The sequence below is a fragment of the Panicum virgatum genome, chromosome 5N, assembly GCF_016808335.1.
Source record: "Panicum virgatum strain AP13 chromosome 5N, P.virgatum_v5, whole genome shotgun sequence".
NCBI classification, from domain to species: domain Eukaryota; kingdom Viridiplantae; phylum Streptophyta; class Magnoliopsida; order Poales; family Poaceae; genus Panicum; species Panicum virgatum.
Window position 1 is genome coordinate 10,116,192 of NC_053149.1, and position 27,827 is coordinate 10,144,018.

Below are 27,827 nucleotides of genomic sequence, written 5' to 3' on the forward strand. Positions count from 1 at the left end.
CGGTTGATCTGTTTTTGAAGCTAACAGAACATTCAGCAGACACGATTCAGTCTAATTCAGAACTTAGACTTACGTGTGTGGAGAACAGGAGTATGCAATCCGACACGACCGTATGATTGGCGGCCAATACATCGCTGTTCCGATTAGGCTACTGAAACCTCTGATAGATCATATGCTCCACTGTCGTGTGCATTTTACAAACCGTAACACTGATCGCTGGACAGATTACTGAATCCTGATACACGGCAGTGCGCGGATGGGTGACAAGAGGCCTTGGCCGCGGGTGTTAAGACAGCTTCCCGGCGTGAAGAGGCCCAGGGGGGCAGATGAGACTGAAACCGTGACGAGCCAACACCGAGCGGAGAAGATCACTGTCGACGTGGACGCCGACCTGCTGCAGTGCTGTGTTTGTGCTGGTCCATTGACCGCGCCCCTTTTCCAGGTATTGTTATTTTGCGTGTGGTCTCTTGTTTGTTTCTTTAAGTTCACCTGTTGCAAATCATTCATGTCTTTTATTATCTAAAAGATAAAAGGCAATATGTTCATCACTAACTTTTCAGTATCTTTGGGTCTCTTGCCTGAATTTTTTAGCAATGTAGAGTGTACAAAATAAATGGGTTCACCACGTTTGTTTGTCGTAGCTAATCCCATAGTGACACTGTAATTTCGTTGATCTCTGGAGTCTGGACTAATGAAATTCGGGCCTAGCCCACAATGGGGAAAAAAGAAGAAGCTAATCTCATGGTGTTTCATGCCCTAAATTCTTTACATCCGATCTGGTTAGACATTCTTATATAATAATTAGCCAATAAGAAGGATTTCTGACACACTATCATACTAGTATTAATTCACCTGGCATCTGGTGTCTCCTTGGTATGGATACTCCTTTTTGACTAAACTGCAGATATTCTGAACACCTTTTGAGTACCTTCTACCACTGATTCTGATTATTGGCATTTTCATTAAAGGTTAGGAACATTTTATTGCAAAAAGAAGTGGTTAAAAGGCATGCTTGGCTTGGCATAATGGCATCAGAAACATTTCATTGCAAAAAAGAAATGGTTACAAAGCATGCTTAACATCAGAATCTCAACTGTCAATCAATCTAAAATGAGTTTGTCACTGTAGAATCCAGCAAAGGGGTAGTGGTAATTCTAATTCCCTGCAATGCCAACGCTGCTCCTGTTCCAATGACACCTCGTTTGATTTCTTCCCCGACTCTATTTTTGGTTGGCATGCAGTGCACGAAAGGCCACATCTCATGTTCAGAGTGCTGCACGGACGGGGCCATGGCCGACGAGTGCGAGTGCCTGATGTGCCGTGAGCCGGAGACCGCCACCCGCTGCCGCGCCATGGAGCGCGTCCTCGCCGGCGTGTCCGTGCCGTGCCCTTTCCGGCAGCACGGGTGCGCCGAGATGATCCCCTACGCGAGCAAGGAAGCCCACGAGGGGTCGTGCCGCTACGCCCCTTGCCACTGCCCCATCCCCGACTGTGCTGGCTACGCCGGCAAGTCCCTGGTCGACCACGTCATGGTGGACCACCCTGACGTGCACCGCACCCGCGTCAAGCCGGGCTTTCTCACGGCGCTGAGGATGCGCTCGTCCGAGCAGGCCCGCTTGGTGTGTCTCGACAACTACGCGGAGCTCCTGCTCGTCGCCGGCAGGGACGTGCCGGGGGGCCGTTCGCTGTCCATCGTGGGGCTCATGGACGGGCTGTTTGAGGTTGAGGATGAGCTCAAGTACAGGATCGAGGTGGTTGGCAAGGACGGCGTGCTCGCACTGTCCGGTCCGACCAAGGGCGTCGAGCGGCTGGACAGGCCGTACGAAGCCAGCGCTTTCTTGTTCGTCCCGGACGCCATCTGGTACTCCCATCCGGAGGACATCCCCGTGTTCATCCACCTGAAATGAAGTCCCTGGCGGTTTACCTAGTTTTCTCAAGAAATTAGATTATTGTCATTCGGATCCGCATCCATTTTTTTGCATTCTAGAAATGGTTCAAGTTAACCTACCTTCTCCTAAATTCGTATGCAACTTTTGCATTCCAGAAAGACTTGAAATGATGCTCCATAAGAGGTTAAATTGCCAGCCATGTGCTATTTCGATCTCTGCTTTTAATCTGTAAGCAGTGTCCTCAGTACTGGAAACTTCATCAGGTGAGTTTGCTACTTTTCAACTATTAGCAAGCTTTTGCACAATCTGTGATAATCATGTATAGATTGCTGCATGAACAGCTACTGGCAATCCATGTATTTTAATTCATGTATTTTAGCTTGTTTGAGTAGAAGTAGTCATAGACTACCACGATGCACCCTGGTGAAGGTCACAATTCACCCCAAATAGAACAGCTCCTAAACGGGGCACGGATGCTATATTGCCATTGCTCACATCCAGTTCATTAGCTCACTACAGCCCTGCAAAAGGACTGGCGCTGCATCACTGCAAGAGACCAGAGTTGTTAGTACAATAGTACTTATACAGAGATGAGATGAAAGAATAGAACACCAGGAGGAAGCATGAGATGACGAGAATAACTGCATGTCAAGAAAAAAAAACTGTAAGCATTGTATTGACCACACGTCCACAACAGTCAACAGCAACAACCATAACCAACCAACAAGATCCCTCCGTTCTTTGTTGTCTCAATTTGTATGGAAGCCCCAAGAATTCCATCAGTTCTATAAACAAAGGCACAAGTCATTCAACTGATTGCTACTAATTACACTGCCTAATAGCTTCGTTTTCCCACTGTAAGCTCTCTTGGCTTCCCGCAATGCTTGTATTATGCACTAAGCCCTTGAAGCCATGACAGTAACCAAAAAATCTGGAAAGAATAAACCCATCCCTCACCTTGGCCGTGTGCTCATACCCCAGGTGCAAAAATGCTTGCACCCAAAGCCATGAAGTTCTTGAGACATGGAGAGCCCCCTCTATGCAAAATGAGACAAGCTCAACCTTCAACTGCGGGAACTGAAGCCTCATGCTTGGATGCTACTGCTATTGCTTGCAGGAGTTGTTGCTTGACTTCGATTCTTCTAAAATCTGGTTTATATATTTGTGGAACTTCTCAGCCTGAGGGCCAGGTCTTACAATGTTGACGTTGCTCCACTGGGAACAAGGATCACTAAACCACCTCTTTCTGCCTGTGCACCAGGCACCAGGAACAGGTCTGTGATGCCAACGTCGAAGTATTTTATCATCAATCTTGTCCAACAGGGGTTCATTCTCCTTAAACTTCCGGGCAAAAGGAATTCCACTCCCCACTAGCTCATCATAATGTGTAACATTTAGGAAATGGGGTTCCATCTGAGGAGGATCATCCCACACCATATACCGCAAGTCGTTGTTCACTGTGAAATTTCGGAAGTCAGAGTTGCATGCAACTGAGTGGAAATACCCCTCCAGAGGTAGCATCACGTTTGTGAAGTACATGAGGAGTGTTCTAGGGAGATTATCCCAACCAAAAACACAATACTCGATGAAGCGTCTGTTTAAAATGACCCATGGAGAACCTAAAAGAAAGCGAATGCATCTGTTAGAAAACCATTTCATCAAGCTCGGTAAAAAAGAAAGTGCAAAAGTTGAGAGAAATGCCTGTGAAAAATTTGAAACCATCTGGAGTATCCCGTTTCTCTGTGGCTTGGAAGAACTGATTCCTCCCTGCCAAATATATTCCGGCATCAACTATAATCGGTTGCACTCTCTGAGACCTGCAAAAGAATTTATTGGTGAAACTAGCAGCAGTCAACTGTGCCATTCAGGCATTCACTATTGCTATGTTCAGATAGGACATACTCTTTCCATCCAATGTCACTGGTGTGATCAATAAAGTTGAGGTGCCTTGGAACAGAGGAGAAAACATGAATTAAATCTGCAGCAAGGACAAAAGAGAAAATCATGAGCAAAAAAGTCAAGAACCGCCTAGAGCTGTCAGTTGGAATAGACAAGTAACAAGCAAAATCAAACCATGCTGACAAATTAATAATAGGTAGTGGTAACTAATACCAAGACTTCAATAAGAAACGGTGCGAACTAGATATTAAATAGTTGAAGCGGAACATAACACATATGGAATTACAAGATTTACCATGTAAAACATAAAAAAAGTGATGAAGTGCACCTAAGAGGAAATGAGAAATAAAGGACCACAAAAATTAGAGTGTCAGATTGGGTATGCATTGTTGGTAATTTCGTTATGTACTTGTTGGTTAAAGCTATCTTAATTGTTAATTACAAAATGAAGGGTTAACTGGTTGGTGTGTTAAGTCTAAAATTCTATGCTTAATGTGTTTAAATGTTATGCCTTTAAGCCCAAAGACCACCAGACCCCCAAACTCAGTCAAAGTGTACATTATGGCTGGTAATAAATGTATGCAATATTGCAATTTGAGAATTGAGATGCCAAGTTTAATGCTACACAGGCTCAAGGAAAAAGTACATAACATGACTATCTATAGAGCAACAAACGGTAAATGATCTCTGTAGAATTCTTCCATCTCTTCTTATGTATTTCAGTGTGTTTCACTGTCTCTTATGATGGAGGGCATCAAGTAAATCAGTAGTTCGGTTCACTTGGAATCTAGTTCAGTAACCACTGCTAGGTTTCAATACAATCTATGAAACACAAAAGAAAATGATTTAGATTGCCCTTAAAAAGAGTAAAACAAGGTTGCCAAGAGGAGAACTATCTGCAAGTCTCCAATCGAACTTTAGCTAACCTACCACACAAATAAGCTTAGGACTCCCTGATGCTAGCTAAGCAGCATCCTTGGGCAGTGTGTAGCATTAAAGTACAGACATATGTGTACAGCCATAGTTTACATAAATTGAACAGACATATGTGTACAGACACACACAGCAAGATGATAGAAACAAAGCCACAGCAAGAGTTGCATAGCTCATTGCTGACGAACCCTTATTGAGGAATTTCAGTATGCCAATCTAGTAGCTGTACTATATTTCCACCTAAGGCAGCTACCATACCACAGTTGAACAGGATTCGAAACAAGCAAGTTCTTCCAAAATCACCCAACCGAAGCAACAGCACCATACGGCTTCCAAATCCCGATGGGGTAATAGTGCATTGAACTATGCAACTTGACAGATAACAATTAAACACCACTTTAAACGAAGTCAGCAGCATGCTGTGAAGAACACGAGTCTGATTTTCCTAGCTACAGAGACCCCTCAACCGAACAGTGGCGGCTGATCCCCTTGCAGTTTCCTGATCTGTTCGTAGCGTGCTCTGCCACCAATTCAAGAATAGGAATGCTCCCCAAACTCAATTTTGAGCAAGCGACTTTCCTTATATTGTATAAGGACCCATTAAAGAGGCCAGATTTGTCTTAGATCCGGACAAGACCGTGCAGCAAAAACGCCCCTTGCTCAAACAGATCAAGCTAACTGATGGAAGCCGAGCAATCGAATCTTACCGTCCTGCGTGAGAAGGGGGTAGTCCGCGGCGTTGAGCGTGACGAACCAGTCCCACTCCGCATCCAGCCGGAGCATCGCGGCGGCGGCGCGGAGCGTGCCGGCGAGGCCGGAGGACCCCATGGGCGTGCCGGCGGTGGGCCTGCCGACGACGTCGACGTTCCCGAAGGCGCGCACGGCGGGGGCGGCGCGCGCGACGGCCGCGGCGAGCTCGGCGCGCTCGGAGGCCGGCGCGTCGGCGGAGAGGTGGAGCAGGTAGCGGTTCCTGGGGTGGTAGACCGCGAGGAGCAGCCGCAGGAGCTTCCTGCCGTCCCCGCGGCCGCCGGCCAGCAGGTACGCGAAGGAGGGCGGCGCGGCGGCGCCCCGGCGCACGTAGGAGGGAGGCGGGAGGCGCGCGAAGAGCGAGGAGGAGGCGGAGAAGCCCGAGAGCGCGGAGAGGAAGAGCAGGAGCGAGACGAAGGAGACGGAGACGAGCGGGAGCAGCCACTTGTCGGCGGCGCCCATCGCGGCGGGCAGGATGGGCTGGCCGCGCGCCCGCTCGCTCGCGGGCGACACTACCCCGCGCGCGTCACCGCCGCATTCGGGGCTAGGGCTCCGGCGCGAGCCGCGTGGCGGGGCGGGGGATTAGGGTTTGGCAAGATCGCATCGGGGGGGTGGCGAGATCGGGATGCCGCCGCGCGGCCGCTCTTGTGTCTCTGCTCGCTCTCTCGGGTGCGTGCGTTTCTCTCTTGCTTGGCACGGGGAAGACAAGGCCCAGGAAGCCGAGAGAGAGGGGGGAGGAGGGGGGGAGGGACGCGACGCGAGCGTGAGGCGCCTGTCGCTTTGTCCAACCGCAACGCGACGAACCGCCGCGCGGCCCGGCGCTGCCGCCCGCGCGTCGCTGGCGCCTGGGGTCCGCTGGAGCGTGGCCCGCGGTCAGTGGGAGTCACGCGGGCGACGTAGGCCCGCGTGGGTCGCGCGGGGAGGGCAGGGCGCGGGTCCCGCGGGTCAGAGCCGCAGTATGCACGGAGTCAGCTGTCGGATCGGATGCGGCGCTCGCTTCGCCCTGACCCTCACACCCGCCCGCCCAGTGACGCAACGCTGACGCGTGGGCCAGGGTCAGTGCGGTAACAGTCGGCCGCGGGGGTAGCTGGGAGTGGGAAGGAGCAGGGGAGAGAAGGCTTCCTCTCGCTCGCCGGCCGCGGACGTGAGTCCACCTGGTGGGCCCCGGCTGGCAGAGGCCGGGCCACGCAGGTGAGGAGCGCCGCTGACGCTTCTAGAGAGCGGCGGCGTCACCGTCACCGTCAGCTTGGGTTTTTTTTTTTCGTTAAATCTCCCGCGCGCCTGGTCCTCCTCCTAGCCAAGCGCTTAGCGAAGCGTGGTTGTGATGAAGAAGCAAAGCTTCCGTTTGAGCACCTTGCTTGAGCTCCACACTTTGCTTCCTTTTCGTGGCAGTTTGGAGAGCATGAGAAGCTACCTGGAGAAGACTTCGTACGGTATCTGACTAAAAGCCAGGCGACCCGGAAGGAAGTCAGCTCATAATCCGGATCCACATTACAGGCTCAACGATGCTGCTTAGCTGCTAGTACTTTGAATGTTGCAAACAAAAAGGCGAGACATGTTAAAACGGAGCCTACATTGGAGCGAGGCACACTTAAATTCAAGTCCAGGCGCGATGTGTCGCGACGTGGCTCAGATGTCACCAATCACTATTATCCTCCACAAATCGACTTCAAATGTCGTATTGGCTCAGTCCATGAAACGGAAGAAAAAAACATTGGGATGGTTCTAGAACGGAAAAATAGTTTGCTACGAATTGAGCTGTGTGTCGCTCAGTCGTCACTCACGACGACGGGTTTGGCTCCCTGCATTTAAACGTGAACTCTAGTCTATATCAAAGGCCCCCACCTGGCCACCAACCTGAACCCAATCCGGGCCACCGGGCCACCAACCTGAGCGTCTTTTTTATTTTTATATTTTTAAAAAACATTTTTTACAGAAATATATTTTCAATTACACAATTTACAGTTTTATACTCCTACCGCCCGGCAGGGGTGGCGGCAGGGACTTATATGTAAATAAAAAAAATTAATTGCACGGAAGCCTTTGGCAGGAGCCTGCCGCCCCCTGCCGGGCGGCAGTCCCCCTGCCGCCACTCCACTGGGCGGCAGGGGGCCTGCCGCCCGGCAGGGGGGCGGCAGGCACCCCCATACTATATAAAAGGATTCTCTGCCCCCTCCCCCCTCATTTGCTTCCCACGACATCCAGAGAGCGGGAGGGAGAGAGGAGGGGTGAGTGAGGGAGTTGTAACGGCGAAGCCCTACCGGATTTTGGATCATAACCGCAAGTAATAAATATTTCTCAACTTTCTCAATCTAAATATTTTGTATGCTTAATTCTATAATTAGTGTATGCAGCAGTAATGATATTTTAGCGATTTAGGTAATGTTTTTAATATAATTTAGGTAGAATTCAGATTAGTTTTTAGAATAACCAATTAGGTTTACCAACAAATTTAGTGGTATTGATTAGTTGTTTAATACGAGAAAAAAGTTCGAGAAATAGTCAGAAATTGTAGAAAATGTTAGAAAAGTATATGAAACATTCAGATAAATTGTAGAAAATGCAGAAAAATTTAGAAAATGTTAGAAAAATATATTTATAAAAATATATTGTAAAACAATTGTAGGAAATGCAAGAAAATGTTAGAAAAGTTTATGAAAATTTAAGATAAATTGTAGAAAAATGTAGAAAATGCAGAAAAATTGTAGAAAATGCAGAAAACTTATATTTTTTGTGTTAGGTATGGCCGAAGATACGCCAGCTCTACTTGACGGAGTCATAGACTCGTCGCACCGGTCCTTCCTTGCAGTGGTTCAGCGCGTGAAACTTAACGTGCTGCGTCCACGTCCACCAACGGAGTTTATTCCTGTTGACCCACGATGGGTGCCCAGGTGATATGTCGTCGGATTATGTTTCTAAAAATACGCTTGTTTTGTATACGTTTCGTACATAATGTACTTACCTTTGATCGTTCTATTTTTCAGGTTGAGTGAGGCTGGTCTTCTTACTATAGGTCGTCTTGCTGAGAGTGGTTCAGTAAAGCTGGACAGGTCCCTACTGACGGCTCTGGTTGATAGATGGAGGCCTGAGACAAACACGTTCCACCTCCCTTGTGGGGAGATGGCACCGACCCTACAGGACGTTGCGATGCTGCTGGGTCTTCCTATCAGTGGGGATGCCGTAGGGCCTCGTGTCGTCCCGCCTACGTGGTTGGACGATCTAGAAGAGCGTTTTGCAAATATTGACATCGCGATTGATGTAGAAGAGCACCCAAAAACAACAGGGCCTGCCAAGGCATGGATCCTGCAGTTCCAGGTACATACCTTGTTTTGTTACGATTAATGTTAGAGTTATGCTTTTGACTAGTGCAGTTATGGTTTTATTTTATAATTGATCTCGTGCTCATAAATGTTCATCTTTTCTATGCAGCCCGACAATTTGGCACATGATGCTGATGAGGATAGCGTCACTCGATCCCTTGAGGCATACCTGTTGTGGTTGTTTGGATACATAATGTTCAACAACTCACACGGGGCCTATGTGAATAGGGTGCTTGTGCCTTACGCACTGGAGATCGCAGAGGCAGCTGTGGAGGAAATGCCTCAATACAGTTGGGGTGCAGCAGTACTTGCAGCCACGTACCGTGGCCTCTGCAAGGCATCGTTGCAAAATAAGCACAATGCAATTCTTACAGGATGTCCGATTCTGCTACAGCTTTGGTCGTATGAGAGGATAGCAATTGGTCGCCCGCTTGTCGACCACTCACCGTATGAGCTTGATATGTACGGTGACACCGAGGACGATAGGCCCACCATGGGGATTCTCTGGTACGCGCGTCAGGTACAGAAATGACTGCTACTCATACTATTCTGTTGGCAATTCTGTTGCTTTGTTTCACCCTCTTTGTATTTCTTATTTGTACATATTATTATTAATTTTGTGCAGAAGAGGTGGGCCCACGTACAGTCTCGTCGGGCCTATCCTAAATTTGTGGCTGAGTTGGATCGGTTGACACCTGAAGACGTCGTGTGGGAGCCCTACTCCGAGTTGGCTATAAACACTCGTGCACCGATCGGGATATCTTCGGTTTGTTTTTAGGACCAGGCCTTTTGGATGACAACTACAGTGTTGGTGTACGACGTTTACATTGAGGCTCACTGTCCGGACAGAGTCAGGAGACAGTTCGGTCAAAGGCAGTTGTATCATGTGCCGTCAGCATTGGATCGGGTCGAACGCCATGACCACAGGTAACAATTCATATACTATTTCAGTGACTATGCATTGTATAGTTAACTAATCATATTTGACTAAACTGTTTTCAATATTTAGTTTATCAAGGACTGGGCAACCCTTCTCCAACATGTGGGTGACAAGGGTGCAGCCTTGGGTCGATGGCTGGGACCAGGCAGAGGAGAACGTGGCGCTTGCGACCCCTGCACACACGGAGGCTTCGTAGAGGGTGTACCTGAGCTGGTACCAGCCTCAGACTCGTTGCCGCTTGATATATGCTGACATGCAACCACAGCCGCATGTTGCGACAGCACAGGATGGCTACGCACGACATAGGGATGAGGCATTAGCTGGGGCAGTGAGTCAAAGTTATCATCGCTTTTCAAATACTTTGGATTACAGTGTTAATGTCTTTCTTTTTCTTGCTTGCAGTTTGAAATGTGCAGGTTGATGGACGTAGATGCCAGGGCGAATTTGATGAGGATTCGAGCGGGATCTATGATGGATAGGAATGAGCAAGAGTCGCCCTGGACCCGAGTTTCACAAAGAGCCCATTCCATGCTTGAAGCCTTTGGTAGCCGGACATCGTACGATGACTCGTACGGTTCGTCTCAAGCCTCGACCTCGTTTCCTTGTGGTCCCACACAGCAGCAGTCTTCCCAAGCACCTTATTGGTCTCAGCAGCATTATCCAGGTACGTGAGGATACTTACTAACTTCCTACTTTGAAGCCAACAATTAATTCTCAGTCCATACAGGTGATGCACACCCACCTTACCAACCTCACGGAGGGACTCAGTTTAGTACCATGGCACCAGCTGCAGGGATGTCATTTCAACCAACACAGGCACCACCACGACCTTTCGGTAGACATATAGTCAATATCTTAATTTCAATTAATTGTGGTATGAAGTCTAATTCCTTTTGTATTTACATATAGGATCACAACAGTTATATGATGCTGGACCTTCTTCGTATTACCCTACGGCGACAGCAGAAGGAACGCAAGGTAAATACCAAATCTGTAGCTCGAATTTATCATGTGCTATGAATATTTTAAATAATTTGAACGGTTTACAGGATCGCACCACCAGCTTTCTGATATGGGTCATTCTTCGTATCCACCACCACCAGGTACGTATGATGAATATGTACCCAAATATATGACTTATAAGACTATGATTAAGATATCTTAATTGCTACTGTATAGGGCCCACACAGGATACCTTTGAGGCGAACTTCGAAGATTGGAGTCGGTTATTTTCTACACCTAACCAGCAGGCCGATCCTACCTTGCAGACACCTATGGCCACCGGACATCCAGGTAGAGACGTAGGGCCTCCAGAGCGGCACACCTACTCTACAGACCACGTCCACGCTCAGCATAAAAGAGGTCGACATGGCCGGGGTGGCCGGGGTGGTTAGGAGGTGCTTCTAGCTGTTTCCGTATTTTTGTTATGGACATGTCGTCATGTTATACTTATTTCGTTCTCATGCATCACCTATTTCGTTCTCATTTGCGTATGTGTATGAATTGCTAACTTATACTTTTCATATTCATATACTTTACTAATGTTTTTTATTTGTATCCAAAATATCTAAAACCACATCTAATGGCCCATTCTAATATCTAAAACCACATCTAATGGCCCATTTCCCATTCTGCATCTAATGGCCCATTCTGAGGTTGGGGAGCTTGCCGCCCCCCTGCCGGGCGGCAGGCCCCCTTCCGCCCAGTGGAGTGGCGGCAGGCTCCTGCCAAGGGCTTCCGCACAATTAATTTTTTTTATTTACATATAAGTCCCTGCCGCCCCCCTGCCGGGCGGCAGGCCCCCTGCCGGACGGTAGGGGTATAAAACTGTAAATTGTGTAATTGAAAATATATTTCTGTAAAAAATATTTTTAAAAAATATAAAAATAAAAAAACGCCCAACCTGAGAACCCGATCCTGGCCCACTGCCGCCTCACAGCCAGCCCAACGAGCTAAAACGTACACCCTTGGCCCACGCCAGAAATGGCCCAGTTCGAGTTCAGCCACCCATCCGTTTCCTGCTCCTTCCCCCATCGCGATTTTTTCTTTTTTAAATTAAAAAAAATCAAAATTTCAAAAATATATGTCCTTTTGAAAAATTTCAAAAATATACCCCGGTCGCCCTATGGGGGCGACAGGCCCTAAATGTAATTTTTTTCTTTAAAATTGCAACAAGGTCCCTGGCCGGGGGCGCGCGGGTGAAGGGGGGCCTGTCGCTCCCCCTCGGGCGACCGGGACAGGCGCGACAGCCCCCCCCCCCCCGCGGGCGACCGGGTATTACCCTCCTATATAAGCATTCTACCCCCATTCCCTCCTTATTTGAGCCCACAAATTCCATCAAAAATCCAGAAAAAAAGAGAGAGGGGTGAGGAGAAGGGAAGCGGCAAAGCCCTGCCGGATTGCGCACTTGTGATCTGCAGGTTAGTACATTTAGCTTATATATTTTCCATTGGTATTGTAGAGTAATTTAATTTAATTAGTGCTATAGTAGAACCATTTAAGTAGGAGTTTAATGATACTTTAGTTACGTAGTAGTAAATTAGTTTAGAAAATTAGTACTAAGCGTTTATTATTACAATTGCAGTACTATTAGAGATGTATTTATAAATTAATTACGATTTAGAATAGAATTTCGCATATGCAGTATAGAATTTGAGTGTTATCACGTAGTTATGAATACTTATATGTTGTAGTTGAAGTGCATACTTAGTTTTTACGGATTATTGAATAAGGTAGTGAAGTAAAGAGTATAACTCGATAAGTATTCTATGATATACAGATATGTCGAGCAAGATGCAGTTTCAAGTATTTTATAGTGACTACAATGTTTTGTACAGGCCAAATGGAGTAGACCTTTCTGCCTTTAAGTGCACATCTAGTGTCATAGATAAACCTCTGGAAAGAAGTTTTGGTTCCATATGTAAGTGGCTGCAGCGTGGGTTCCGTGTTGATCCGTTGACACATGTGATGACCGTCCAGTCTCTTGTTAATTGGGAGGTAGAAAGTGATTTATGGGAATTGATGATGATACACAGCACTGATGACTGGCAGAAGTACATGCAAGCAGTTCTAGAGTGTGGGTGGCCTCTAGCCATTCTTGTTCAAATCCGGAAGAAGACACAAAATGAAATCCAACATGGTGCAGATCAAGCAACTCCGAGTATTCGAAGAGAGAGCAACTATGTTGAGCAAGATGAGTCAGAAGAGATAGAGAACGAAAACATCGGACCACAGGGCCTTGCTGATGAGGGAGAGAGGATACATAGCATTGTGGACGAGATGGAGGCAGAAGACCAAACCGCAATAGAGATGGAAGAATATGAGGGCTCATCTGATAACGAGCAGTACTCATTGCCAACAGAGTGGAAGGAGCATAGTTTTGGCAATCATGTCGCAGAAGACGTACGATATCAGGAGTGGGAGTACAGAGGGAATGAGGTAGTGCTAGGTGCAATACATCCAAACATTGAAGCCGTAAAAGAAGCTGTGAGACTATGTGTAATATCATTGAAACGAGAATTTAGAGTCGTAAAGTCTGGCAGTAAAGAATATGAGGTGAAGTGTGTGAATGATGGATGTCCATGGCGAGTACATGCATTCAAGGGAAAATGGAAGTCGAACTGGAAATGTTCCATTGTGACAGAGCACACTTGTTTACTGTCAGAAGTTCTTCCCTCGCATCGCAATATATCATGCGACTTCGTTGCAAAGCAAATATATGGGTTGGTTATGGACAACCTAAATTATCAGCCAAAAATAATTATCGACACATTGAACAGACTTACCAGTACACCATTAGTTATTTGAAGGCATGGCGGGCTAAACAAAGGGTGTTCGAGATACGGTTCGGCACATACGAGGCATCATATGATAACCTACCTCGTATGTTATCCCAGGTTGCTGCTAGAAATCCTGGAAGCTTTTATGACACATACCTCGTACCAGCCGTGACTAGGGGGCAAAACATTCTGCAACGAGCCTTCTTTTGCCTAGGTGCCTGTGTTAGGGCATTTCAGTGTTATCTTCCGGTGATCTGCATTGATGGCACATTTCTGACTGGAAGGTAAAAAGGTCAGATACTCACCGCAATCGGGGTAGATTGCAACAACCAAATAGTTCCGCTCGCATTTGCATTTATTGAGAATGAGAACTTAGACAGTTGGTATTGGTTCCTTGAACAAGTGAAGGTTCATGTTGTTGCTGCACGTCCAGATGTGTGCCTTATTAGTGATAGGCATGCAGGTCTGCTACAATCAATACTGAAATTGCAACGTGGAACTGCGACAACGCCTCCATTATGGCCGATGTCCAAAACAGGTGGTGCATTAGACATATGGGTGCAAATTTCTATGACCACTTCAAGAACAAGGATCTTAAGAACATGTTTAAGAGGTTGTGCACCCAAAATCAACAGAGAAAATTTAATGCATTATGGCAGATGCTTGATCAGTTGACTGCAGAGCTAATGAATGTAAGGGCATCAGGAGCAAGCACGAGTCAGGCTGCAGAGGCTAGGGATTCAATTGAGAAGCCATTTTCACATTGGATTCGAGGTGCACCTAAGAAGAAATAGTAATTCCTTTATGATACCAACAGAATACGGTATGGTATTCAGACAACGAACCATGCACAGTGTTTCAATAAGGTTGCGCATTCTTGTCGTGCATTTCCTCTTGTGGGAATTGTTGAGTTCATCATGTATGGGTGCATGAAGTATTTCAGAGAGCATTACATGGCTGCAAGCATAAATATCAGTAACCTCCAAATTCAGTTTTGCACAAGAGTGACACAATATATGCACCAGAAGATTGAAAAGGCCAAACTGCACCGCGTCATATCGACAGGTACAATGGAGCATAGATTTGAGGTTCTATGCAAGGATAGAACTGGTCGTGGTATCCGTAGAGATAGGGTGGTACAAGAGAGTTTGATTATAGTAGATGGCAAAGCCTTCTGCTCCTGCATGAAGCCTAAGTTATTGCATTTGCCATGCTCGCATCTCATTGCGGCATGTGCAGAGTCTGGGTTGCAACCAGGAGTATTTGTTTCACCTTACTTCAGCAAGGAAGCAGCTATATCCACCTGGGGACATGAGATATACGGGATTGGAATAGTGGGACCTTTCATTCAGAATAATGAGAATAAGATGTTTATTCCTGATCCAGCCACTAAGAAAGGCAAAGGCCGCCGTCAGACACATTGTATTCGGAATGGTATGGACGAGTCAGACAAAAGCGTTGCAGCCAATGTGGAGTATTGGGTCACAACTACAAGAAGTGTCCTCAGAATGCACTTTACGATGCTGCTGATGTCAGTCCTTCCGGAAATCCTAGAGATGGAGCACCTCCTACGTTCAGACGACCATCGGCGAGAATTGCTCGTGGAAGGCACTCGATGTGTGGAGTTTGTATCAAACATATCTGTAATATGTAGTAATCGTGTGTCCAGTTTGTATGGAACATATATGTAATGTATAAATATCGTGCATGGAGTTTGTATCGAACCTATCTGTAATATGTAGTAATCGTGCGTTGAGTTTGTATCGAACCAATCTGTAATGTATAAATATTACGCGTCCAGTTTGTATGAAACATATATGTACATATGTGTTCTTATATATTTTTGAATGCAGGTATGGAGATGGACTCCTTGCTAGACCCAGTTATTGACTTGAGCCACAAGTCTTACTTTGCAGCAGTTGAGCACCGAGCCCTAGAGGTGCTACGTCCTCGTCCACCCGGGGAGGCGATCTCTATACACCACACTTGGGTTGACAGGTATGTAATGAAATATTATTGTTTATCACTTATGTATTCGTTGACATTCCTTTGTTTCAACAATTTTGTTTATTACAGGTTACGTGAGTCTGGTCTACTGACTCTGGGCCATCTTGTCGAGGATGGGCCTATTCAGCTCAACTGATCCCTCCTGAAGGCGCTCGTTGACAGATGGAGCCCGGAGACACACACGTTCCACCTCCCGTGTGGGGAGATGACTCCTACGCTGCAGGACGTGGCCTACCTCCTCGGCCTCCCTATCGTCGGGGAGGCTGTAGGTCCGCGTGTGGTGGCGGCCTCGTGGAAGGATGACCTGGAGGCCCGTTTTGCCTAGGTTGACCGCGTGGAAGAAGCAGGTCCGATCGACCCGCACCCGCGAGCAGCAGGTCCTTCGATAGGATTCTCCTTCCATATGCACGGGAGATTACGGATGGGGACGAGGACGTACCGGCCTACAGCTGGGGTGAGGCGGTACTTGCAGCCACTTACCGTGGACTCTGCGACGGCTGCATGAAGACACATGGGAACGCTATCCTGGCGGGGTGCCCACTACTGCTACAACTTTGGACGTACGAGAGGCTAGCCGTTGGTCGGCCCATCGTCAGTCACGAGCCTTACCACGAGGCCATGTACGGCGACGAGAGGACGACAGGTCCACTATGGGAACTCTCTGGATCTGGCGTCAGGTACGTTCGCAACAAATCTAATTTTGTTATTCATTGTTACATGGTGCATTAGCGCACTTTTAATTTTATTTATTCGGACTGCAGAGGTCCTGGGCGCATGCGCATGTTAGATGCGCATATCCTGAGTTTGTTTCGGAGCTCGACATGCTAACGCCCGAGGACGTTGTCTGGGAGCCTTACAGCCCTGAGGCTGTGGCTACCCGTGCACCAGCAGGCCTGTCTTCACACTGCTCCGCGAATGCGAGCCTGTGGTTGAAAGCATCTAGGCCCCTAATTCAAGTTTTGGTATTTAATGACAACGGTTTGTTGATTAACTATTTCATTTGAAATAATGAGTATAGGTTGATCCATGGATGAAAGAGATTTGGTTGTAAACGTGTGGAGTTTTGGAGATGATGAGCAAAGATTGGGCTCAAGGCAAAGGTATAAAATAGGGGTTTTGTATTTTACCAGTCACAAGGTGTTTAGAGAATGAAAAGTGACCGGATTTGTTGGATAGATAGCCGTACTATCAAGAGGGGTCGAGTACTCGTGCTTGACGGGTCCTTAGTGCCATTTTGCTCAAAATATCTAGTTGCATGCATGAGGGCTAACGATGTTTTGAAAAGATTTGAAAAAGACTAAGTTTGAGAGCTGACTGAGTAACGGAGGACAGTCCGCACCCGAGGGGCGGACAGTCCGCGCCCGTTCCAGAGAGCTTGCAGAGGCTCTGGTGGGCTGGCGGACAGTCCGGCCCAGGTGGGCGGACGGTCCGCCACTATATTTCAAAAATGTGCCAGAGAGGGTGTCTCTCTGGTGGGCTTCAAAGTTATACGGCGGACAGTCCTCCCATGGGGCGCGGACGGTCCGCCGGCTAATCTCAGATTTGTACCAGAGAGGCTGTTTCTCTAGTTTGGGCTGAAAAGTGAACTGCGGACGGTCCGCCCATGGGGCGCGGACGGTCCGCAGGCTAATTCGAATTTGTACCAGAAAGCATGTTTGTCTCTGGTGAGTCAGATCTCTTAACTGCGGACGGTCCGCCCCTGGGGCGCCGACGGTCCGCCGGGGTTTAACGGCTAGTTCTGACACGCATTAAATGCACTCTGACTCACTGGTTTATAACGGTGGACGGTCTGGTTTTTGAACCGCGGACGATCCGCGACTTCGCAGAAAAGAGTGTAACGGCTAGTTTTTGAAGGGTTGTCTATATATACCCAATGCCCGGCCATTGGGTGTCTCTCTTGGCCATTTGGACTGCATTCTTGACACCATAGAGCTAAGGCATCCTTCTCTCACACACACTTGCTTAGAGATTGCATTCTTGAGGGTGTGAGGGCTTCCTAGTGCATTGCATCAAGAGTTTGAGCTTTGTGGCACTAGGGAAACTTCAAGCAAGTGTCATCGACTTGTTACTCTTGGGAGTTGCCGCTCCCTAGACGGCTTGGAGAAGAGGATTTCGTGGAGCTCCTCCAAGGAGATTGTTGAGGAGCCCCGATTTCGGTTGTGAGAGGTCTTGTGCTCACCTCACCGGAGTGGTGAAGAGCAACTCTAGTGGAATCGAGGTGTGGAGCGGTTTCTTGATTCAAGCCGGCTCAAGATTAAGAGGTTCTTGATAGAGGAGCGGTTGATTCTTGGAATCCACCTCAACGTGGATTAGGGGTGACCGGCAAGTCATCGACACCACGGGATAAATTTTTGTGTCAAGCTTGGTTACTTCTCTTGCTCACTTTAATTCTTGTTTTTACATTGAGCAATTTACTTTACTAGAGCTTGATTTGTATCTTGTCACCATAGGTTGCAAACCCATCTAGAGATAGTAGTAGCATGACATAGGGCTTTCCTTTGTTACTAATTAAATTTCTCAAGTGTTGTTGGTTTTAGTTTTTAAACCGCCTATTCACCCCCTCTAGTCGGTGTTCTTGATCCTACAGTGGTTTACTACAGCCGTCCTGGTTTACGACATCGCGGTTGAGGCATATTGCCCTTGGAGAGTCAGGAGACAGTTTGGGCAGCGCCAGGAGTTTCCGGTGCCCACCGGTGACCACAAGTAATTATGAATGAACTTGGCTCATACATTCGTGTCGAATATAATGATTCTTCGTGGTCCACTTTTGTAGGTTGTCAAGGAGTGGCTTGCCATGCTCTGATGATTGGCTCACCAAGATGCAGCCGTGGGTGGACCAATGGGAACGTGCAGACGAGCACTTGGTCCATCCAATAGGACCACACACAGATAGCTCCTTTAGGGCTTACCTCACCTGGTACTTACCCCGGACTCGGGCTCGTCTGGTTTATGTTGACACTCACCCGCAGCCACACCAGGCGAGGCCTCGGGATGGCTATGCCCGGCACCACGTGAAGGCACTAGCTGGCGCGGTCAGTCTCTTGATCATATTTGCATATATATATATATATATTAATATTCATAACATAATTCATGTGTTTCTAACTATTCCTATACTGAATGGATGCAGTTTCGCCTTTGTAACATGATGGAGACGGACTGCTCGACTTACCTGACGAGGGTACGTGCCGGATCCTCACTGACCCAGTTTGAGCAGACAGAGGCATGGTCGAGGCAGCGTGACCAGTTGCATCAGGTAGTGCACAACTTGGGTAGCCGTATGCAGTACGAAGACAGACACGGGTCGTCCCAGGCCTCGTCGTCGTTCCCGTGTCCGGCGACCGCGTCGCAGTACTACACAACTCCAGGTAACGTAGATATCTCTTTACAATTAGATCAAGTGTTCCTACATATTTACTAATATCACAAACAGAATACGATCCAGCTACTGCGTTCGGCCATACTGGAATGTTTAGAGGGGCACCACCAGTTGGCGGACCGTATCCAGGGATGGTACCGGGGCCACAGATACCGGCCTACACAGGTTAGTTTATGTTTCGTATTTCGGTTTCTACATATCATGACGAAAGACACGAGCGTACGCTAACATCCGCATTTTATGCGTAGGATTCTACCCCGATGCGGGCGCCGGACCTTCTTCTTCCTCCTTTCGACCTGGTACAAAATACTCTCTCAATACACTCACTAATTTACCACGTAATATATGTTGGTTTACGTTTATATGTTACGCAGGGTTTGTTTCGAGTACGTTCGTTCCAGATAACGAGGGCTTCACCTTATACGAAATCGACAGTTTGACTCCAGACTCACCTGGCGCGCACGGTCACCCCGATGTCTTGGGCTATTCACAGCTAGGAGGAGCACAACTTGGGATCTCTCAGCAACAGACACCGCAGCCCCTATTGCGTCCTGAGCGACTGGTGAGGTCTCCGGATCGTCACACCTACTCCGAGGGCCATGTCCGTGCCCAGCAGAGGGCTAAGAGGGTCCGACGCCCTAGGGGTGGTTAGATATATCCGATGTTTGTATCTCTAATGTTTATTTGTAATGAGATAGCTGTGGACCGCTTATTTGTATCCGATGTTTGAATCTCTCGCTTTCTCTCCCCGTCAGCTTCACGTTCCGCCGCCGCCTTACGATTCACCTCCTCCATCCTCTTGTGGATCTCTTCTTGCTCTTTCTTGCTCTTCTCCTCTTGCCGTTCCTCGTGCTTCATTCGGCGCCAACGTTTTGCAGCCCACCTTGCTTGTTGTTCCACAAAGTCCTTTGCCTGCTGCGACTGCACGGTGTCGAACCACTGCATAAAATCACAAAGAGGCGGAGGAGACTTTGTCCAACAAAAGTTAGAATCATAACTCAATGTTAGGTCACAAAGAAAAATAGCGTCTGTTGTCCTGCTACCTTGGCCCGGTCTTTGCCGTATCGATTAGGTGGATCATATTCGTAGTTCTCACACATAAAGAATCTCATGTCGTAGTCATCTCCTAAAACCTCAGATTGCATGAACTTGCATAACGAACCGCAGAAGCACATTGGCACATCAATTCCTTCGGGTACGGTGGCTTCACACTTGCTCCACGGAATGTAGGTTGATCCTGACGAAGACATTGGCGCTATAGTGTGGTGCGCCAAATGACGAACAATGATTTCAATAATGCACCTATCGTATATCAAATCGATGTGTGAAAATATAGGTACTGTCATAATTCTATTGCCTTATGCTGCAATATCAATAATGTACTGTCATAATTCTATTCTAATTCATAATTAATTTAAAAACAAGTCTGTAATAGTACTGAAATTGTAATACTAAACGAGTGTTCTAAATCACCAAATCTAATTCAGGTAATCCGCTAATTAAATTAAATTGTTATACAATATCAACGGATTCATACGGAATACCGGTAGATCACAAGTGCGGAATTCGACAGAACTTCGCCGCTTTTTTTCTCCTCACCCCTCTCTTTTTTTCTGAATTGTTGATGCAATTTTTAGGCTCAAATGAGAAGGGAATGGAGGCCAGGACTTAATATAGGGTGGGAGACCCCGTCACCCGTGGGGGGTCTGTCGCAGCTGGGGGGCGACAGGCCCCTCCCCGACCAGAGACCTCTTTACAAATTCAAAAAAAATATTTACATTAGGGTCCTGCCGCCCGTTGCTTGGGCGACAGGACCCCTGTCGTCCCTGGGCCGGGCGAACGGGGTATTTTCGAAAATTTTCAAAACAGACATATATTTTTGAAATTTTTATTTTTTTAAATATAAAAAAAGACGCTCCCCGTCCATCTCGTGCTGATGATGCCGCAACGGACTAACCACCACCACACGAACTGCTCCTCACCTCACACCCCGAAGGCCGCGGAGCCTAAACCCCCTTCTGACCCCCACTGCCACTTGCCACCACTCCGCGTCGGAGCGTCGCCCTCCGCCGCCTCCCCGAACGGCTCCGGAACCTTTCAGATTGTAGGGGGGGTCGTCCTCGGCCTCGGCGAGGGCGATGGAGGTCAGGGGCCTGGGGCAGCTCCTGGCGGCGCTGGCCGCGGCGCTCTTCGTCCGCGCCATCGCCGGGCCCGGGCCCGCCCTCCTCCCGCCGGCGGAGGACGCGGAGGACGACGAGACCGACGCGGAGGCCGGCGGGGGAGGAGGCGGCGCCGTCCAGCCCGTGACCATCCGGTGGGCCCGCATCACGTGCGCGCTGAAGAACAAGCGCGGGGAAGTGGTGAGTCAGTACTGCGGCCACGTGTACGCTGGTGATTGGCTGCAATGGGGCCGCTGACTCGTTGGCCGTCCCTCCTGCTGTAGAACAAATTGCATGATTCGTATAGTTGAAGTATCTGTAGTGGATAGTTGCATTCTGCTTTACGATTATGACATGTCATTGTATTTGTCAATTGCCAGGCAAGGTTCCTACTGTCAAATGTGTCTGGGGAGGCGAAACCAGGGAGGCTGCTAGCGCTTATGGGGCCATCCGGCTCTGGCAAAACAACTCTGCTCAATGTGTTGGCAGGGCAGCTCACAGCATCGCCTTCCTTGCATCTTTCAGGGTATCTGTATGTCAATGGTCAGCCTATCTCGAAGAGCGGTTATAAGTGAGTCATATTCTTGCAGTCCGGGTCTTAATTCTGTTCTCGTTCATGGAAAATAACTGATGACTGCTCCCTTGTGAAGGATTGCTTTTGTGAGGCAGGAAGACCTGTTCTTCTCACAGCTTACTGTGCGGGAGACGCTCTCACTTGCTGCTGAACTCCAGCTTCCTGAAACGTGGGCTCCTGAGAGGAAGGAGCGCTATGTAAATGACCTTTTGTTTCGTCTGGGACTGGTGAGTGCCGCCGTTTTGGTTGATGTTTCAAGAAATTGGTGGGGACAGGTTCAAGAGCAGTAATAATGGTTGGATTGTTTCATAGGTCAATTGTGCCGATTCTATTGTTGGTGATGCGAAAGTTCGCGGTATAAGTGGGGGTGAGAAGAAGCGCCTCTCACTCGCATGTGAACTGATTGCTAGTCCTTCCGTCATTTTTGCGGATGAACCAACAACAGGTGTTTACCCTTTGCCTTCCCTACTTGAACAAGGCTTCTTTTCATCACTTAACTATGGCTTGAATTTAGACCTGAAACATTTTGCATGTAGCTATATGTTAGTTTTTCTTATCACGTCTTACAAATCCAACAATTCCTCTAATCATGATACCCAGATCAGATGAAAATAAATTGTCGGTATTATCATAAACATTTATGTTGAATATGCTCAAAATATGTAAATGTGAATCGTGAAGAGCTTAACTTACTCTTTTTTAACCAAAATATTACTTCTTTGACTAGTGTTTTGCATCATATTTTTTTATTATTATTCACTTTGTTCCTCTCTAACCATCTTGAGACATGGCCACTCAATCCTATCGTTGAGTACTCCACAGTCTTTCTATTTGTATATCCATGGGAGCTAGCATAATATTTAGAAATCCATTTTAAAAATTAGCCATCAAGATCTATTTGGCCATTTGACAAGATGGAAATGCCAAATACGAAGTTATAAATTTTTGCATGTTTGTGATTTGTCTTTTAGGCCTTGATGCCTTCCAAGCAGAGAAGGTCATGGAGACTCTTAGACAGCTTGCTGAGGATGGGCACACTGTTATCTGCTCCATACATCAGCCAAGAGGTTCAGTCTATGGCAAATTTGATGATATTGTACTACTGTCAGAGGGAGAAATTGTATACATGGGGCCTGCAAAAGAAGAACCTCTAGCATACTTCGCATCATTAGGGTTGTTAACTTGTTATGCTATACCCTTCCCATTCCTTCAGTCTTTTCTTGATGTATCCTTAAGTATGAATTATCATGATTTCTGCTTTAGTTGAATGTTTGCCCTGCATATTTTTGTGTGCTCACCTTTTTACTTGCCTAGTCGAGCATAATAAATAATTCACCATTTTTATCCTGAACAGTGAACAAGCACTCCTACACAAACCTATTTTATTTATTTTTTTAATATAACAAAACAATATATTAGGCATCATGTGTGCATTTGCTCAATAAAACTAATACTTGACTCACTGATTACATCCATCCTTGTTGTCATTGTAACAATCAAGATTTAATATTAGCTATGCTAGAACTTTTGAACGGCTGATTGTTACCTGTTTATGCCATGCAGCATGCTTCTGACCTCTTTGTCTACTTAAGGCGACTGTCTTTTTTTTTGGCTATGTATAAGGTCAATATGTCATGCTGTTTATCTTAGATTTGTTATTATGGACCATTAATAAATTGAATTTTGATACTTTATCAGGTATCAGTGTCCAGATCATATGAACCCTGCTGAGTACTTGGCTGATCTCATTTCTGTTGATTATGGTTCAGCTGAAAGTGTGCAATCATCGCAAAAGAGGATTGAGAACCTCATTGAGACGTTTTCTAATAATGCTCTGGTCACTGAAGGTAACGATTCAACTGCAAAACCACAGGAATCTGAATTTTCTGCCAAAGTTGTACGGAAGTCTAGCATGAAGCAAAGGGGTGGTTGGTGGAGGCAATTTCGCTTGCTTTTTAAGCGAGCATGGATGCAGGTTCATCTCAATAAATCTCCCTCTTTTCATTTTGTTTCCCAGCTTCACCCGTTTACGTTGATTATTCTTTTTCTATTGCTGCCGTGACACAAGTAGACACTTTCACCTTTTTGTGTTTTAGGTACCTTTTTTACATTTGAGTTTAGCCTAAGTAATTCAATTTTGTAGACTACCAATTCAGAATTTTCTGGTTTAGCATATGACTTGAGTTGACCGTGATTTCATATTCTGTAATCTGTACCTCAAATATCTGTAACATCCACCCATTACATAAGATATAAGATATTTGCAGACAGTTGAGTACACGTGTTAGGGTGCTGCTTTTACTATCCCTTGTCATCGGTTGCTTCTTATGATGAGTAGGGCCTTTTGTGTTCAGGCTTTTCGTGATGGACCAACAAACAAAGTGAGAGCACGAATGTCTGTTGCTTCAGCAGTTATATTTGGATCAGTGTTCTGGCGAATGGGGAAATCTCAAACGTCCATACAAGATAGGATGGGACTACTTCAGGTAGCGTATATTGTGAACCTTTGATGACTCCTTGAGTTGAATTGCTAGTTTGTACATAATTTGCATTCAGGATATATGTGATATACTCATTGTCTTCTAGGTTCTGATATTATTGTTTCGATTGTATAACATTTCTCGAGTTTGATCTTTTTTCATTTCAATATTTGAGTTAAGGTGGCTGCCATAAACACAGCAATGGCTGCTTTGACAAAGACTGTGGGAGTTTTCCCAAAAGAACGGACTATAGTTGACAGAGAACGTGCAAATGGTTCCTATGCGCTTGGACCATATCTTTCATCCAAGTTGTTGGCTGAGATTCCCATTGGAGCAGCATTTCCATTGATATTTGGATCGATTCTTTATCCAATGGCTAAACTCCATCCTACATTTTCTAGGTCAGTGTAACTCTGAATCTTATATGGCAATGCTCAGAATCATGTTATGCATATTTATCACAGTTTTGCTTATGATTATCTAAAGAATATTTCAAACTCTGCATCAGATTCGCCAAATTCTGTGGTATTGTGACTGTAGAGTCATTTGCTGCATCAGCGATGGGTCTCACTGTTGGAGCAATGGCTCCTACAACTGAAGCTGCAATGGCTCTTGGGCCATCCCTTATGACAGTGTTTATTGTCTTTGGAGGATACTATGTTAACCCTGACAATACTCCAGTCATATTTCGGTGGATCCCAAGAATATCGCTCATTAGATGGTATTCTTCATTTGTTCTTGTGATGCCTAGATGGGTCTAGCATGGTGAGCAACTGAGCATACTAACAACTGGGTTTTGTTCTTTTGCCATTAATTTTCAGGGCCTTTCAAGGGCTTTGTATTAATGAGTTCAAGGGTCTGCAGTTTGAGCAACAACATTCCTATGACATTCAAACTGGTGAACAGGTATTGATTAGTCTCCAGAAACACAATTGTTACCCTTACAAATAAAAAGGAAAATTGGTCAAATGCAAGGGAAAATTACTTAGCCTGAAAATTTGTTATCTATACTAAAAGAAATGGCTTATGTCGTTTGATGTCAAAAAATTGAATGATTGTGGGTATTTTTGAACTCCACGATAACTTCAAATTATACTGCTTTTTTACTTTTTATGGAAAAATTACTATAGATTGAATTGATTATATTGGTAAACCTACTGTTTTCTTTTCTTTTCTTTTTGCTCGAAACAACTGCCATAAACATTTTATAATTTTGTTTGAAGGAATTATTATAGTTTTGATGCATTAATTTTATGTGGCAGGCCCTGGAGAGGTTTTCATTAGGAGGAATTCGAATTGCCGACACGCTAGTTGCACAGGGTAGAATTCTAATGTTCTGGTACTGGTCAACCTACCTTGTTCTGAAGAAAAATAGACCAAAGTATCAGACACTCCTGCCCCCACTGAAAGAAGATGGACGAAAGCAGCAGGTGGAATAAGCGTCTCATCTGAGACTTATCCAAAAAAATAAAATAAGGTAGGGCATGTTTGCATCAATTATTTCTTGTAATGGCCCTAATTCGGTAAAAAGAGCCTCTGGGAACATGACGTAATTAGCAACATAATCATAGTACAACAATGAGTCTTAGGATCCTGTACCTTTCCATTCTTAGTTGTTTTCCTATCTCTGCTGCTTTTATGTCGACCTGGTAAGAGTTTCTTATCAGAGTTTGGTCACTCTATTGTTTGATGTTGTTGTCAAGAAATGGCTTGAGGATAGTTGTCACCAACAATTTGATTTGCTCGATAGTCTATACGGCTCACTGAGATTAACCTTGCTAGCCACGTATCACGTATGTGAAGTCATGCCTCTCTTACATTGCTACAGTTTAGTTGATCATCACACATTGTTGGCTACTTGTTTAGATCACATTGATAACTTAAAAACCTACCTTAGGCCCTTGTTGTTTCAAATCCAAATCCTGAAGCAATCCAAGCAAAAATGTGAAAATATGCATGTCTCATTGGACTCTGTTGAACTGGTGAAGTATTTCTAGTGGAGGCGTGGAACATATGCTAGTATCTCCTGAAACTCCTATGACCTCGTTCAAATATAAGAAACAGGATACTCTGTACCTTCATATTTGCATTAAAACACATTGGTGGCATACAAAATACACCAAATCCTACTGAACGATAGTTTAACAGGTATTAGTAGGTATATCGTGAAAGTGAAACATGCTTGGCTATCTCCAACAACGTGTTTGGGTCCCGAATAGTATTTTGGGTATCAAAATCGCTCTCCGACAGGGCACCTAAACAAACTACCCATTTTGCATCGTGGGTGAGAGGAGAGGCAATCCTCGACCCAAATTGAAGCCGCGCGGGAGGCGGGCCCACGGCGGGGAGCCACTGCTGCGGCCAGGTGGGACCGCGGCGGGCTCGGCCGACGACGGCGAGGCGGGGAGCTACGGGGAGCCGCCAGCGCAGGCCGGAGCGGCGGCGAGGCGAGATTAGGCGGCGATCGGCGGCGAGGCAGGGCGCGGCCGACGACGCCGAGGCGGGGAGCGGCGGCGAGACGGGCGCGGCCGACGACGACAATGGCGACCACGGTGGGGAGCCGCCGACGCAGCGGGGAGCGGGGCGAGGCGAGCGGGGCGAGGCGGGGTAGCCCTTGGGCCGGCGGAAGTTCGCGGCCTGCAGGGACAGCGCGGCGGCGTTCATGCCCGCAGCTTGGCCCACCGCTGCCGCTCGAATCTCGCGGCCTCCAGCCGGCCCTCGCCGTCCAACGTGCGCAGCACTAGGCGGAGGCGGCGGTGGAGGACACGTCCGGGCCCGCGGTGGGGAGATGGTGCGCAGCGTCGGCGCCTGCCGTGCGCCCCTGTAGGGGGCTGAGCAGCGGCAGTGGCCAGCCGGGTGGGGGCCATGCCCGTGGCTGCCGTGGAGGAGGTGCGCCTGCACACCCCGTGGGACGGGCTGTCGGGAGCAGCGGCGAGGAATGGGTTCCGGGGATTTTGCGCAGTCTGTTGGAGAAGATAAAATTTAGGGGCGTGACTCTTTTCCTGTGGGTGACCCAAATTATGGAATGGGTCTCTGGTTTGCGTCCCCGCTGTTGGAGAGAGTCATAATATCTCCTTGACCCTGCCTTAACCCAAATTTCTGCACGATCTGTTCCATTGTTCAACAGCCATCAAAATTACCTGGGTAAAAAAATGCAGCCATCAAAATTACCTGGAAAAAAATGCAGCCATCAAAATTACAAATCCTTTTCCAATTGAGGCCATATTTTATTTACCATCTAGTTTCCCTTCATATTTAGCCCTTGTCTTCTTTACCAGGAGGAAGCTGCACCGCCCTGCTTCTGCGCAGCATCTGGCCATGCGAGGATTCCAGCATTATGGACGAAGCAATAAACAATCCGCCGCCCAGATTGGTTTTCTACGTTAACAGTTTGAGGTCAGCTCAATGATTCGAGGCGGCAGCAGAGGCGTTGTTTCTGTTCATGATTGCCTGGGCCATGCCGATGCGCATATACTATTCCCAGATCACCGTCCAAAGTACCAGCACTGGTGGTGGCACTGTTTTCTTATGGCCTGATCTCTCCACGCGTCGGCCTCGGATTGGCTGGAGCGGGAACTAATCACGCGGTTGTGCGCTTAAACTAATGCTTCGTCTGCCGCAGACGCGTGAAGCAACCCCGGTGCCTATAAATGCTCGCCCATTTGGGCCTCAAAATTTCTCATCAGCTTCGATTGATTCCTCTTTCCCCTATCCATCAGCT

General features: G+C 47.0%; 3 protein-coding genes and 1 long non-coding RNA gene across 8 annotated transcripts; 3 read left to right on the forward strand and 1 right to left on the reverse strand.

Annotated features, from left to right (window-relative positions):
• The first annotated feature begins 207 nt into the window (after positions 1 to 207).
• Positions 208 to 2,017, forward strand: LOC120673939 (E3 ubiquitin-protein ligase SINA-like 1). The gene is made up of 2 exons (XM_039954986.1): positions 208 to 442; positions 1,242 to 2,017. The coding sequence occupies exons 1-2, from the start codon at positions 257 to 259 to the stop codon at positions 1,905 to 1,907; spliced, it is 852 nt and encodes a 283-aa protein (XP_039810920.1). The 5' UTR covers positions 208 to 256; the 3' UTR covers positions 1,908 to 2,017.
• A 51-nt stretch (positions 2,018 to 2,068) lies between these two features.
• On the reverse strand, positions 2,069 to 6,187 carry LOC120673938 (beta-glucuronosyltransferase GlcAT14A-like). Of its 3 annotated transcripts, none has more exons than XR_005674919.1 (5): positions 5,429 to 6,187; positions 3,792 to 3,867; positions 3,591 to 3,706; positions 2,847 to 3,508; positions 2,069 to 2,435 (listed from the first exon to the last, which is right to left on the reverse strand). XR_005674919.1 is itself a non-coding variant. In XM_039954985.1 (4 exons), the coding sequence occupies exons 1-4, from the start codon at positions 5,928 to 5,930 to the stop codon at positions 2,994 to 2,996; spliced, it is 1,209 nt and encodes a 402-aa protein (XP_039810919.1). In that variant the 5' UTR covers positions 5,931 to 6,187; the 3' UTR covers positions 2,538 to 2,993. The 3 variants fall into 3 exon arrangements, 1 of the variants encoding a protein (XP_039810919.1); XR_005674920.1 differs by lacking the exon at positions 2,069 to 2,435 and adding an exon at positions 2,528 to 2,674; XM_039954985.1 differs by lacking the exon at positions 2,069 to 2,435 and having other exon boundaries at positions 2,538 to 3,508.
• A 4,261-nt stretch (positions 6,188 to 10,448) lies between these two features.
• Positions 10,449 to 11,143, forward strand: LOC120673940. The gene is made up of 3 exons (XR_005674921.1): positions 10,449 to 10,706; positions 10,778 to 10,831; positions 10,908 to 11,143. It is a non-coding gene; the product is annotated as an uncharacterized LOC120673940 (long non-coding RNA).
• A 9,698-nt stretch (positions 11,144 to 20,841) lies between these two features.
• LOC120672914 (ABC transporter G family member 7-like) lies at positions 20,842 to 27,802 on the forward strand. 3 transcript variants are annotated; one of them, XM_039953535.1, is made up of 12 exons: positions 20,844 to 21,253; positions 21,433 to 21,623; positions 21,703 to 21,853; positions 21,939 to 22,071; positions 22,598 to 22,799; positions 23,325 to 23,601; positions 23,981 to 24,112; positions 24,287 to 24,507; positions 24,615 to 24,827; positions 24,928 to 25,012; positions 25,369 to 25,583; positions 27,385 to 27,802. In XM_039953535.1, exons 1-11 carry the CDS (start codon positions 21,032 to 21,034, stop codon positions 25,543 to 25,545), a joined length of 2,004 nt encoding a protein of 667 aa, XP_039809469.1. In that variant the 5' UTR covers positions 20,844 to 21,031; the 3' UTR covers positions 25,546 to 25,583; positions 27,385 to 27,802. The 3 variants fall into 3 exon arrangements, with proteins under 3 accessions (XP_039809471.1, XP_039809470.1, XP_039809469.1); XM_039953536.1 differs by lacking the exon at positions 27,385 to 27,802 and having other exon boundaries at positions 20,843 to 21,253; positions 25,369 to 25,574; XM_039953537.1 differs by lacking the exons at positions 24,928 to 25,012; positions 27,385 to 27,802 and having other exon boundaries at positions 20,842 to 21,253; positions 24,615 to 24,871; positions 25,369 to 25,507.
• The last annotated feature ends 25 nt before the right edge of the window (positions 27,803 to 27,827 follow it).

Excerpts from the sequence above, each read along its gene's own strand:
- LOC120673939 (XM_039954986.1), top strand. The coding sequence starts at position 257 with ATGGGTGACAAGAGGCCTTGGCCGCGGGTGTTAAGACAGCTTCCCGGC. Across the intron at positions 443-1,241 it reads TGACCGCGCCCCTTTTCCAG|TGCACGAAAGGCCACATCTC; the intron begins GTATTGTTATTT and ends GTTGGCATGCAG.
- LOC120673938 (XM_039954985.1), bottom strand. The coding sequence starts at position 5,930 with ATGGGCGCCGCCGACAAGTGGCTGCTCCCGCTCGTCTCCGTCTCCTTC. Across the intron at positions 3,868-5,428 it reads CCCCCTTCTCACGCAGGACG|ATTTAATTCATGTTTTCTCC; the intron begins GTAAGATTCGAT and ends TCCTTGCTGCAG. Across the intron at positions 3,509-3,590 it reads TGGTTTCAAATTTTTCACAG|GTTCTCCATGGGTCATTTTA; the intron begins GCATTTCTCTCA and ends GCTTTCTTTTAG.
- LOC120672914 (XM_039953536.1), top strand. The coding sequence starts at position 21,032 with ATGGAGGTCAGGGGCCTGGGGCAGCTCCTGGCGGCGCTGGCCGCGGCG. Across the intron at positions 21,254-21,432 it reads AGAACAAGCGCGGGGAAGTG|GCAAGGTTCCTACTGTCAAA; the intron begins GTGAGTCAGTAC and ends GTCAATTGCCAG. Across the intron at positions 24,508-24,614 it reads CTCCATCCTACATTTTCTAG|ATTCGCCAAATTCTGTGGTA; the intron begins GTCAGTGTAACT and ends ACTCTGCATCAG.